Raw genomic sequence first — 12,539 nt, 5'->3', positions numbered from 1 at the left:
TTCTGCTGAATTAGCTACTACAGTATTTCTCAAGCCTTTGAATTTGATTCCTACGGAGTTTAGTTTTTCCAAAACAAAAGTGGGAAGGAAGTGTTGTTTTTCAGAATAAGGAGGTTTAACTAGATTTCAATTAAAAGAAAAAAGAAAAAGATATACAGCCTGATAGATATGCCTAGAATTTTTGGCCAAAATACAGAATTTGCCAAAACCCAAGGGTGGGTGAGGGCAGGGGGCCGAGGTAGTTCTGCCTGTTTAGAATGTGGTGCATAATGAGGTTGCTGAACTAAGCGAGAGAAAACAGGAGGAAGACGCAGATTCCATTAGCTCAAGCAATATACAAATGCTGCTAATTAATTATTTTTGTTTCATGACAAGAGTTGTTTTTAAACAGACAACTACCACCACCATACCCCCTCTCCCCAAAAAACTGAAGTGGCCTCAAATGCACCCTTAATTCTTTGTTCCCACACCCTCAACAACCTTGGTTCTCCAGCCCTACTCGTTCCTGCCATGAAACCTGACAAACAGCAAAAATCCTGAAACAGAAAGAGAGATAGGAGAGAGAGAGAAAATGGGGGGAGAGAATGGGAGACAGAGAGAGAGAGAACGTATTTTGCCACCCTCCTGGCTAACTGAAATGCTTGTTCCCGAGATTACAGTAATTACAGCCACAGCATGAGTTCCATACAAGCGCTAAATGAAACAGCACATCAATTAAAAAATAAACACTCCATTCTAGGAGAAAGACAACCCCCTGGGACGTCCTAACAAGCGTAAATGAACCTGCCAGGCCGCCGGCCCTTCAGGCCTCCGCCTCCCCTCCCTGTCTTAAGGTAGTTGCGGAGCTGGCGGGGGCAAGAGCTCATTGGCGGTGTCCCAAGTGGCTGCTAAAAGCAGCTCAGGTCCCCTCTGCTCCTTGCGGATCGCTGATACGTGTCGGTGCGTCGGCGCCAGGGCTCAGCACCGCCTCCCACGGTAGAAAAGGAGGCTCTGGAAAAAATGTGAACTTTGGATAGACATACATATGTTCCAAAACTACGAAGCGAAGAGAGGGAAGCCAGCCGCAGTTTCCAGTCCGTCCTATTTATAACTTACTTACTTTTTTTTTCTTTTTCTTCTCTGTCTTTTGCTCTTTCTTTCTTTTCCTTCCTCTCCCTTTCTTTCCTTTTTCTTTTCTTTCTGGAAGGGAACTATATCTTCATAAGGAAGAACTTCGTCCCAGATGCTTGACGTATTTTATCCCACCTAATTAGCGGAACCCCCTTTGAAATCTGTACTACTACCCCACTTTTCAGGCAAGAAAACTGAGGCTCCCCTGACCAATCAGCGGAGGCGGGAGAATCCTGGGCCCGCCCTTGTGCCTGGAGCCTCTCCCGCCCCTCGCGTGCTGGCGGCTGTGCTCCCGTACACCTTCTGGGGCGCCCTCGGTCCAGCCCCACTATCCAGAATGAATTGCAGTCTCCCACTCCTCTCACGCTTCCAAGCCTCAAACATCATCATTCTAAAAACCCCAAGAGGAGCACACCTTCCCGGTTCTCCCGCACAGCCCGGCCCCAGTCAAGCTCCCGTGCACTCCAGTGGGGGTGGGTTCCCCACCGACCCGGCTCACAGAGGGGCGCGGGGTCACCCACATCAGGCAGCAGCAGTAGGCAGGGACGTGACTTGTTTGAAAGGAACCTAAAAACGCACGCGCAGGCAGAAAACCCCCATTCCAGTCCCCAAGTGCAGACTCGGGGAAAAGGAACCAAGAACTCAAACGCACTGAGCGCTGTGGAGACAATCGTGGCAAAACCTCGGTCTCTGCGGTCAAACCCAAGGTTACCAAAACTCTCCATCCGCAGAGGGCACGCATGGCCGCAGGGACACTCCGGACCGCCTTAAGGAAGGCTGAGACTTGGGAGCGCGTAGACTCCGCCCCCTCTCCCGGCGATTGGCGCGCCCGGCTGAGGGCGGAGACCGAGTCCGCGCTGTATAAATATTCATGAGCCGGCCGGGCGGTGCGAGCGGGGCCGGAGCCGGGAAGTTGGGTGAAGGGCGCTGCTCCCGCCGAGGAGGAGGAGGAGGAAGAGGAGGAGGAGGTGGAGGAACAGGAGGCGGCGACGGAGGCAGTGGTGGCTGGGCGCGGGCCGCGCCGCTCAGGTGTCTATTCCGCCTTCTGGTCTGGATTTGGTTCCGTGTGTCTAGCAAGAAGGGGACTGCCTACACCTCGCCGGATTCCTGGCCGAAGCGCGGAGCGGACTTTTACCGGAGGTGGAGTCTGTCAGTCCGGCGGACCGACGGACCGACGCCTGGGAGAGAGGGCGGCGGCCTCTGCGGAGGCGGGTCCCGAACTCCGGCGGCAGAGCAGCGCAGCGTTGGGGGGCAAGCATGAGTCCCTGGGGACAGAAAGGGGGCTGCAGGGGCTGACCCTGAGCGGCGAGCGGCCTGGCCCAGCCATCTTGACTGCGCACCGAGGCCCGAAAGGAAACTTGCTGTGCCGCCGCCCTCTGTGCCCGGCAAAGTCACCGCACCGTCCCCGGCGCCGCGTGGAGAAGTGGCCGGGCGCGCCGGAAAGAAAGCGAGCGAGAGAGGGACGATGAGCTGGGGGCTAGCCACTGTGCTGCGAGAGGGCTGAGTTCGACCGACCCGGAGTCATCAGGGCAGACTCTCGGGGACTGTGGTGCACGCCTGCGGCCACCCTCACTGCCGCTGCCCAGGCTTCGGGCCCCGCGGTGCGAACGCGTCCCGAGAAGGGACTAGGTTAACTGCAAGACACCCCCCCACCCCCTCACTCCGCCCGCCTTCCGGGAGAGGCAGCAAGGAGACCAGCAGGGCACCCGCTCTCCCCTTCTCCGGCTCCCTTGCCGAATCCCCCGGCGCCCCTCCGCGCTCCGCCTGGAGGGCAAGGGCGCGGGGCCGAGGCGCGCAGCATGGAGTGGGGTTACCTGTTGGAAGTGACCTCTTTGCTGGCCGCCTTGGCGCTGTTGCAGCGCTCGAGCGGTGCGGCGGCTGCCTCGGCTAAGGAGCTGGCTTGCCAAGAGATCACCGTGCCGCTGTGCAAGGGCATCGGCTACAACTACACGTACATGCCCAACCAGTTCAACCACGACACGCAGGACGAGGCGGGCCTTGAGGTGCACCAGTTCTGGCCGCTAGTAGAGATCCAGTGCTCGCCCGACCTCAAGTTCTTCCTGTGCAGCATGTACACGCCCATCTGCCTGGAGGACTACAAGAAGCCCCTGCCTCCTTGCCGCTCGGTCTGCGAGCGCGCCAAGGCCGGCTGCGCACCCCTCATGCGCCAGTACGGCTTCGCCTGGCCCGACCGCATGCGCTGCGACCGGCTGCCGGAGCAGGGCAACCCCGACACGCTGTGCATGGACTACAACCGCACCGACCTCACCACAGCCGCACCCAATCCGCCGCGCCGCCTGCCGCCGCCGCCCCCGGGTGAGCAGCCGCCCTCCGGCAGTGGCCACGGCCGCCCGCCCGGGGCCAGGCCCCCGTCCCGCGGCAGGGGCGGTGGCGGCGTGGACGCAGCGGCGCCCCCCACGCGCGGCGGCGGCGGCGGGAAGGCGCGGCCCCCTGGCGGCGGCTCCGCTCCCTGCGAGCCGGGCTGCCAGTGCCGCGCGCCCATGGTGAGCGTGTCCAGCGAGCGGCATCCCCTCTACAACCGCGTCAAGACCGGCCAGATTGCCAACTGCGCGCTGCCCTGCCACAACCCCTTCTTCAGCCAGGACGAACGCGCCTTCACCGTCTTCTGGATCGGCCTGTGGTCTGTGCTGTGCTTCGTGTCCACCTTCGCCACCGTCTCCACCTTCCTCATCGACATGGAGCGCTTCAAGTATCCTGAGCGGCCCATTATCTTCCTGTCGGCCTGCTACCTCTTCGTGTCTGTCGGCTACCTGGTACGCCTGGTGGCGGGCCACGAGAAGGTGGCGTGCAGCGGCGGCGCGCCCGGAGCGGGCGGTACGGGAGGCGCGGGCGGCGCGGCGGCGGCAGCGGGCGCGGGCGCGGCGGGCGCGGGCGCGGGTGGCCCTGGCGGGCGCGGCGAGTACGAAGAACTGGGCGCTGTGGAGCAGCACGTGCGCTACGAGACCACGGGCCCGGCGCTGTGCACCGTGGTCTTCTTGCTCGTCTACTTCTTCGGCATGGCCAGCTCCATCTGGTGGGTGATCCTGTCGCTCACGTGGTTCCTGGCGGCGGGCATGAAATGGGGCAATGAGGCCATCGCTGGCTACTCGCAGTACTTCCACCTGGCCGCGTGGCTCGTGCCCAGCGTCAAGTCTATCGCCGTCCTGGCGCTCAGCTCCGTGGACGGCGACCCGGTGGCCGGCATCTGCTACGTGGGCAACCAGAGCCTCGACAACCTGCGCGGCTTCGTCCTAGCGCCGCTCGTCATCTACCTCTTCATCGGCACCATGTTCCTGCTGGCCGGCTTCGTGTCGCTCTTCCGCATCCGCTCAGTCATCAAGCAGCAGGGCGGCCCCACCAAGACGCACAAACTGGAGAAGCTCATGATCCGCCTGGGTCTCTTCACCGTACTCTACACCGTGCCCGCAGCCGTCGTGGTCGCCTGCCTCTTCTATGAGCAGCACAACCGCCCGCGCTGGGAGGCCACGCACAACTGCCCGTGTCTGCGGGACCTGCAGCCAGACCAAGCGCGCCGGCCCGACTACGCCGTCTTCATGCTCAAGTACTTCATGTGCCTCGTGGTGGGCATCACCTCGGGCGTGTGGGTCTGGTCCGGCAAGACTCTCGAGTCGTGGCGCGCCCTGTGCACCCGCTGCTGCTGGGCCAGCAAGGGTGCTTCGGGGGGCGCGGGCGCTGGGGCCGCAGGGGGGGGTGGGGTGCCGGGAGGTGGTGGGGGCGTGGGGTCCGGTGGGGGCGGGGTCCCGGGCGGTGGGGCGGGATCCCTCTACAGCGACGTCAGCACCGGCCTGACGTGGCGATCTGGCACGGCCAGCTCCGTGTCTTATCCAAAGCAAATGCCATTGTCCCAGGTCTGAGAGGAGGGGAGGGGGCACCCGGAAGGAATGGGGAGGGGGGCGAGGAAACCTAGTGCAGCAAAGGGACACTCGATGGGCTGAGGTTCCCACCCCTTCACCGTGTTGATTGCTATTAGCATGATAATGAACTCTTAATGGTATCCATTAGCTGGGACTTAAATGACTCGCTTAGAACAAAGTACCTGGCATTGAAGGCTCCCAGACCCAGCCCCCTTTCCTCCATTGATATGCGTGGAGCTCCTCCCGCCAGGCGTTAATCTCTGTTGGCAGCGGAGGGTGGACTCTGCTGCTGCGTTTCAGAACGCAAGGTTTGTAGCCCTCGCTGGTTGCCATTTGCTGAGCTTGAAGCCAGATCTACAGATTTCACCTGAGGGACCTGTTTTTCTCCCTCTACTCTCCTACGTAAATTCTTACTCCTAACATATCCTAGAGGAGGGATGACCGCGACCTAATGGAATTGCACGGTTTGGGTATTCTTAATGACCAGGCAAATGCCTTAAATAAACAAACAAGAAATGTCTTAATTATACACCCCAAGTCAATACGGGTTTCTTACATTAGAGGATGTATTTATATAATTATTTGTTAAATTGTAAAAATGTGTAAAATATGTACATATTCAAAGATATACAGTCTGTACATTTTTTTTGTAAAAAGTTTAGAGGCCACCCCTGTAAGAACAAATATAAGTATTCTATTTTGTCAATAAAATGACTTTTGATAAATGATTTAAACATCGCCCTCTCCCCCTGCCTCTTCTAAGCTGTTACCTTTAAAGTGCTTGCTAAGGACACGCTGGAAAAAATGGACATTTTCTGGTTTCTCATTTTGTACTCTGACCTTAGGCATGGAGAAAATGACCTGTTAAACTCTAGTTCTTAAGTTGTTAGCAAAGTAAATATCACTGTTGAACTGAAATCAAAATTGAGTTTTTGCACCTTCCCCAATGATGGTGTTTTTCATGAGAGCTCTTTTCTGATCCATGGATAACAACACTCACCTTAGTGTATGTAAGTGGAACTTTTGCAAGGCAATAATTGCACTCAGGCCTTGTTATTTATCTTGTATAATATGACTAAAGGCTTCAAAACCCCGCATTTATTTCTTGGCGTGCCTGATTTTGAAAGCACCTGGGTTTTCAGGGACTGAACACACTGCTGAAGTGCAGACGTTAATGTTTTAAACCATCAATCGCACTTTACAGTGTAAGTCACTTGACTATCTGGTAGCGGAGCAGGCGTTCTTTAATGGATTAAACTAACGGGTTAACATCTTAATAACCTTCCAGGCTTGTGTATATCAAATGTGCTTCTTTTTCTAGAGAAAAAGCTATTGTTCCTCTGTCAAGACTAAGCTAATTTATTTGAGCAGAAGGCTGTTGAATTAGCAGAAGAATGCTTTGGCAATTGTTGAACTTTTTACCTGTCTGCCCAGTGGCCCAGCACATCATTCCTTTAAGAGGAGCTAAATGAATAGGGTTAATCTGTAGGGAACTTGGTCTTTTGAGTTTGAAAAACTTTGATCTTTTCTCCTCTCCAAATGTGCTGTATAGTCTGAAGTTTCTTTCCCTGCTGCCCGGCTCCTCTTGGTGCAGACCAATTGGCCACCGCGGAGCCTTAAAGTTCTTCCATTAAAGGGATGTGGGACTTTTACTTTAAAAAGGAGAGAGAGCGAGGGAGAGGAAGACTTGTAACAGTTAGTGAAGACCAGAGGCACAAGTGCGCTCAGCCTTTTAAACAGCTTTTCCCGGCATTGTTAGCCAGCCTGCAGGCAGCTAGGCATGGGTTGAAGCATTATAGAAAAGGGCTCTGAATGCCCTACAGGTGGTCTGTGCACATAATCCCCCAATTTAAAGCGTTTTCCTTTGCTGGACAATTGCATTACAAAACTCCCTTCTTTTTCGCCCCTAATTGAACCAATGAACTATTATAAACTACAAGTTTTTCTTTAAAAAAAAAAAAAAAAAGGGAAAAAAAAACCTCAGTGCCTAAATTCTATTGAGTAAATTCTGGCAAGTTTTCTGAACTGAACCTTTTAAAAGCACCGGAAGTAAATGCTTCTTCAGACATTTCACTTTTCCAGATATTTTTATTCCTCATGCTTGTCATTTTCTGACAGATTAGCAATAATTTAAAAGTAATTGGTAAGGTTGTGTGTTCATACTGAAAAGATAGCCCCAGGTCCCTTATTAACCTGTCAATCAAGATAAGAAATGGGCAGCTACCCCTGCTAATGATGGGGGGCATCAAACATTGCAGGGCGGGAGGAGACATGTTCTCTGCATCCTGCTAAAATGTTTGTTCTCTTTACTTTTCTTAATAGGAATATTTCGTGATTAAAAAAAATTTTTTTTTAATTAATAGGATGGAAACTACTTCCTTGGCTGATCTTTCTCGTGAGAGGCTTTTAAGAAGAGTTTCTTCGTAGAAACATTTTGCAAATCCTTTCCAGAATAATTCTTGGTGGTAATTGGATTTTTAAATTAGATATGCCATAAAAGAACACCTACTTTAGCTATCATGCTGATTATATTTCTTAAAGTCAGAGGCACTGTAAAATCTTCACCTCCCAGCAGTTTTATTTATTAAAGAATTACTGTTTTGTAACTTAAGTCCCAATAAGTGGCCTGCATCGAACCCATGTGGTGACGCTCATATAGAGTATATAAGCCAGCCATAAACTTTACAGTTTCAGTAATAAAGTGTAATTTTGAGGGCACTTCCCATAGTCTTTACCACATATATGGGGTGGGGAGAGAGCTAAAAGTCACTACTTAGCATATTGGTGTTCTAACATAGCAGCATTCTCATTATTGACACATTTCCAACTATGTGACAGTGGGAAATGTCCAACTTTGAAGCTTTTTTCCTTTATTAATTTTTCAACATATCTTTGTAAAATGCCATACTTGATAGCTTTTGCAAAATGACTATAAATGTGCACACTATAAACAAGTTTATTAAACAAGCAAAAAAACCCTCCTGACATTCTGAGGACAACTCTTAGAAGGTTTTAGTAAGACCTGCACCTGTAATCACTAAAGACTGATTTTAGAAACATACTGAAACACAAGTGCTGGTTCTTTGCCTTGAAAACTAAAACTTGAGTTGCAAAGTTGCTAATATCCAAATGGTATCTATTAATAGAATAAAAGACTCAAAATTTATTTGGGGGGTGGCAAAATGAAGGAAGAGTCTCATTTTGGACATTTGCCTTAGTTAGACAAATGAATAGGTTTCTTGCCAGAACACCCTCTTTGTGCTACATTAACTATATGGAACAAGTGTTTTGTTTTGTTTTGTTTTGTTTTGTTTTGTTTTGTTTTGTTTTAATTTTGTCAAACATGGGAGGTGAGGGAGCAGGGAGGGGATATGGTTAATGTGTGGCTAGAAGATAGTGTAAATAAAATCTAATATGGTTAAATCCATTAGTAAAGCCAAAGCTCATTATAATTACTTGTGGGGAAAGCCATGTGAACCACTTTGCTTTATAATAAATGCAATTTGAAAGTACTATAAAAGGGGACAGAGTGGGGGGGTAGTGTATAAGAATGTTTAAGGAGCAAACTGTCATTATTACAGTTTCCTAACTTGCACTGATGGCATTGCAGGTTCCTGTAATCCTTGAAAGTTTCGGGGAAGAAAATCAGAATGTCTTGCCAAAAGAAAAATTACACAGAGACTCAAGCAGTTGCAGAGTACAGGACACAATTGAAAGTATAGGTGCAAACATTCTGTAAAGTCTCTCCGAAACAAATCACGTGTAGCCATCTGCTTTCCACGTGTGATACCATACCGCCACCTTGTGGTACCCAAAGTACCACAGGTACAGAACTGGGAGGTTCCTTCGTTCAATTCCTTCATTCAAAAATACTGAGCCTCCACAATGCTGGCCCTGTCCCATGCACAGTGCCCACACAGAGGGCCTGCAAGCCTTTTGTATTCATAATTTTGAATTCTTCAGTTTAAGGCCCCACAATATCTTATCATTGAATTAAATACTCAATATAAACTGTATACTAAAAATGTAATTAAGTTCTATCTTTCTGAAATTATCTTCTGATTAACTTTTATTTAAAGAGTGGGCTACTCCCCAAAGATCCACCACCTAATGAGAATGGATCCAAAATTTAATGGGAGAAAGGATGAATCAGGAAGAATATTTTGAGGTGGTATGTAGTTGGCTCGCTTAATGTACTGTTTTCCAGTTTCCCACTTAGTGGTTGATCTGCTGAATCCAGTGGACACTCTTCAGTGCTGTACATGAATGCTATTGGGTTGGGTGGGATGCAGGCTGTCCCGGTTACCCAGCCAGGTGTTTGTAGGAACACACCAAAGAATAGAAACTGTGCTGGGAAACAAGGTCAGCCAAAGGGAGGAAGGGAGAAGCATCTGCTCTGGAATGTCTGAGCCCTGAGGGAGGAAGATTCCCATACACAACAGTGTGGGAAGACCAGGCCTTTAAGGGGGCAGGGGCTGCATATAGGGAAGAGGCAGCCTTACAAAGCCTACATCTGAAGACTTCCTGTTCTGAGAATCAGAACGGCTGATGGGGAAAGGAGGGAAGGAGGAAGCACTGGTCAAGGGGATACAACTAAAGATGTTAGAGGTCATCTACCAAGATCATGGAATTTTTAAAGACAGAGATCCCAGGGTCATGGAGAACTTTGCTACTCCATGGACAATTAGCAGGGGCAAGATCTAGGAGCATGATGGATATGTAGAATCTCAAGTCTTGCTTGCTGAATTAGAAGCTGTATTGTAACCAGATCCCCAAACCCAGAAGCCCAAAGAGGTCCAGACATGCCAAAGTTCATACAATCAAGAGCAGACCTAGGCCTAGAAGCCACTAATCCTACTTGCCATTCCTATTTCTATAGTTCTTTCCCAGCTGCTCTGCTGTCTCTGTAAATCCCTGAGATCATCACTATGTGCATCCATGCCTGAACATCATGATCTTACCAGAGCTATGTTTACTAGTTACACAATCAGAGCACAGTACAGGTTTCTCCACAGTTTGGTGCTGACCTACACACAAGAACATACACACAGACTGAGAGTCTGCCAGATAGCTTTGGAAAGGTTTGCCTCTTAGGTCCCTGATTGACTTAGGCCAACTCACCTAATCTTTGCTGCCTATGATCACAGTAATGCAATAATTGGCATAGTGAACATTTTCTTAGTTAATACGAAAGGCCCAAGGGCACAGAGTCTGCCTGCTAGCTTAGTGAGGAGGAGCAGTGACCTGGAGAGCTCATAGTGGGGAGAGGAGCCAAATGTGGGAAATGCCTGCCCTGATCAGCAGAAGCTTCAGGGGCCTTCAGGAAGAGCCCAGCTCAGGGTCGAGGATGGAAGGTGAACAACAGAGCCAGTGGGCAATGAAGGGAAAGGAAGGGAGCAGGAAAAGAGCTTGGGGCCTATGAACTACAAGGAGAGCATCCCGGAAATCTCAGGAGTGAGAGAACAAATCAAAAAGCAAATTAGTTCAGCTGATTTAAGCCACAGGCCCTAGGAGATGGCCCTAGGAGGATGGGTAGTATCTGAAAGGGCAAATGGTGGCTACAGAAGGATGGAAGTAAAGGAAGACTGGCCAGGGCAAGAGCAAAGTCAAGATAAATTTTAACTAAACAACCACGGTTTTTGTTATTGTTGTTGTTTTTAAGTTTGTGTATTTATTTGCGAGAGAGCATGCACACATGCACATATGCAAGCAGGGGAGGGGCAGAGACAGAGAAAGAGAGAGAATCCCAAGCAGGTTCCATGCTGTCAGCCCAGAGCCCAACAGGAGGCTCAATCCCATGAACTGTGAGATCATGACCTAAGCTGAAATCAAGGGTCTGATGCTTAACCAAGTTTTAATGGGTTTCCAAGCCTTGGCAGAGAACTACTATTCACAAAAGACAAAGTACCTATTTATATCACCTTATTTAACAGTAAGGTGAGCTAAAAATGAAATTAAGCTGTATTGAAACTTTTATTTAAAGAGTGGGCTACTCCCCAAAGATCCACCACCTAATGAGAACATATCCGAAATTTAATGTGAGAAAGGATGAGTCATGAAGAATATTTCGAGGTGGCATGTAGTTGTCTCACTTACGTAAATGCACTATTTTCCAATTTCCCACTCAGAGGTTGATCTGCTGAGTTTTCTAAATTAGAGAAACAATCTCCAGCATAGGTCCCTTAACTTGTTTCTAATGAAGTAACACCCTGCAGTGGTTCTCACTCCTGCCTACAAATCTGAAGCACTTCGGGTGTTTCTTAAAAATACCCATTCTGTGGCACCACCCCCAGACCAATGCAATCAAAATTTGGGGGGATGGAATGTGGGAGTCAAAGTTTCTAAAACTATCCTAAGTGATTCTCATATGTGGCCAGGGTTGAAAACCAGAGAAGATAAGTGAATATGGTGTTATGACCTAAAATGAAACAAAATAGAAATTGATAAAGCAAACTAGCTATTGTCATCCAACTTGACTGATTTAAATAGAAGTGGGTTTTTTTTTTCTTTTTTTTCTTTTTGTCACCTTGAGTTAAGTAAATATTTGGGAGATGACAGGAGTGCCCTCACCTGGTCCAAAGGCAGAACTTCATGCTTTGTTGTTTGGAACTGAAGATGTAACCACACAGAGCAGTTTTGGAAAACCCTGCTTTCTTTCACTTGTAAAGAAGTAAGAAAAAATTGTTTACATAGGGATAATTCTATTAAACTAGAAATTAAACCCAATCTGTGGACCTAAAAGGAACCAACGATGTTGATATATTAGTTAGGAAGGATATTAAAAATGTTTTCTTTTTCTTCAGTAAATGTTTATTCAGTGGAATCAACTCAGCTGGAAGTGAAAGCTCATCCTGTAGTGACCTAACAAGAGCATGACTTTCCAAAAACAGGTGGTCTGTCATTTTATAGTCCAGGAAGCAGGTTGGCTGAAATCCTAAATATGTGTCAGTATGTGTATGCATCTTTAAAGGGAACCTGATACTATCTTACCTAATGATGGAACTTTGCTCAAGTTTTGGAATTTTAGGATAATGTTTATGCAGTGCAGAAATCTACTTTCTGTGGATCCCCTGCAAGATGTAGCAAGTCCTTAACCAGAAACCCAGAAAATAAGATTCATTTCTGCAAGTAAACTCTGAGGTTTTCCTGAGTCTATGTAACAAGTATGATTTTAGATCTTAACTGGTAAGCCTCATGAATTTCTATAAGAAGTCTGAGCAGAGGGTAATAGGTCACGAAAGGGATACAAACTTTGTGTAATACTATTAAAGAGTATCTTGTAGCTATATGAGATATGTATACCAAAATACATACATTAGAACCAAAAATAAGCTAATTATTCAATTTAATCATTCTGGAAAATATCTTATAAAGAACATTATTTTTACATGATTAACTAGAGGAACTCCAGTAAACTGCAGAAAGGCAATAAAACAGAGACATTAAGAACACTGACTCTGAACCCACTGCCTGGCTCCACTTGTGTGTGATCTTTGGCAAGTTACCTGCCTCAGTCTCCTCATCTGTAAAATGGTATTAAGAATAGTGCCACTT

The 12,539-nt window shown here is 48.7% G+C and overlaps 1 protein-coding gene across 1 annotated transcript; it reads left to right on the top strand.

Moving 5' to 3' along the window:
- Positions 1-2,901: 2,901 nt before the first annotated feature.
- On the top strand, positions 2,902-5,713 carry FZD8 (frizzled class receptor 8). Its single transcript, XM_053225533.1, has one exon. It carries the CDS (start codon positions 2,910-2,912, stop codon positions 4,983-4,985), a length of 2,076 nt encoding a protein of 691 aa, XP_053081508.1. The 5' UTR covers positions 2,902-2,909; the 3' UTR covers positions 4,986-5,713.
- Positions 5,714-12,539: the final 6,826 nt, after the last annotated feature.

The sequence above is a fragment of the Acinonyx jubatus genome, chromosome B4, assembly GCF_027475565.1.
Source record: "Acinonyx jubatus isolate Ajub_Pintada_27869175 chromosome B4, VMU_Ajub_asm_v1.0, whole genome shotgun sequence".
In the NCBI taxonomy this organism is placed as follows: Eukaryota; Metazoa; Chordata; class Mammalia; order Carnivora; family Felidae; genus Acinonyx; species Acinonyx jubatus.
Note: the sequence above shows the minus strand (reverse complement) of the source record. Positions and strands in the feature narration are given on the sequence as shown.

Excerpts from the sequence above, each read along its gene's own strand:
- FZD8 (XM_053225533.1), top strand. The coding sequence starts at position 2,910 with ATGGAGTGGGGTTACCTGTTGGAAGTGACCTCTTTGCTGGCCGCCTTG.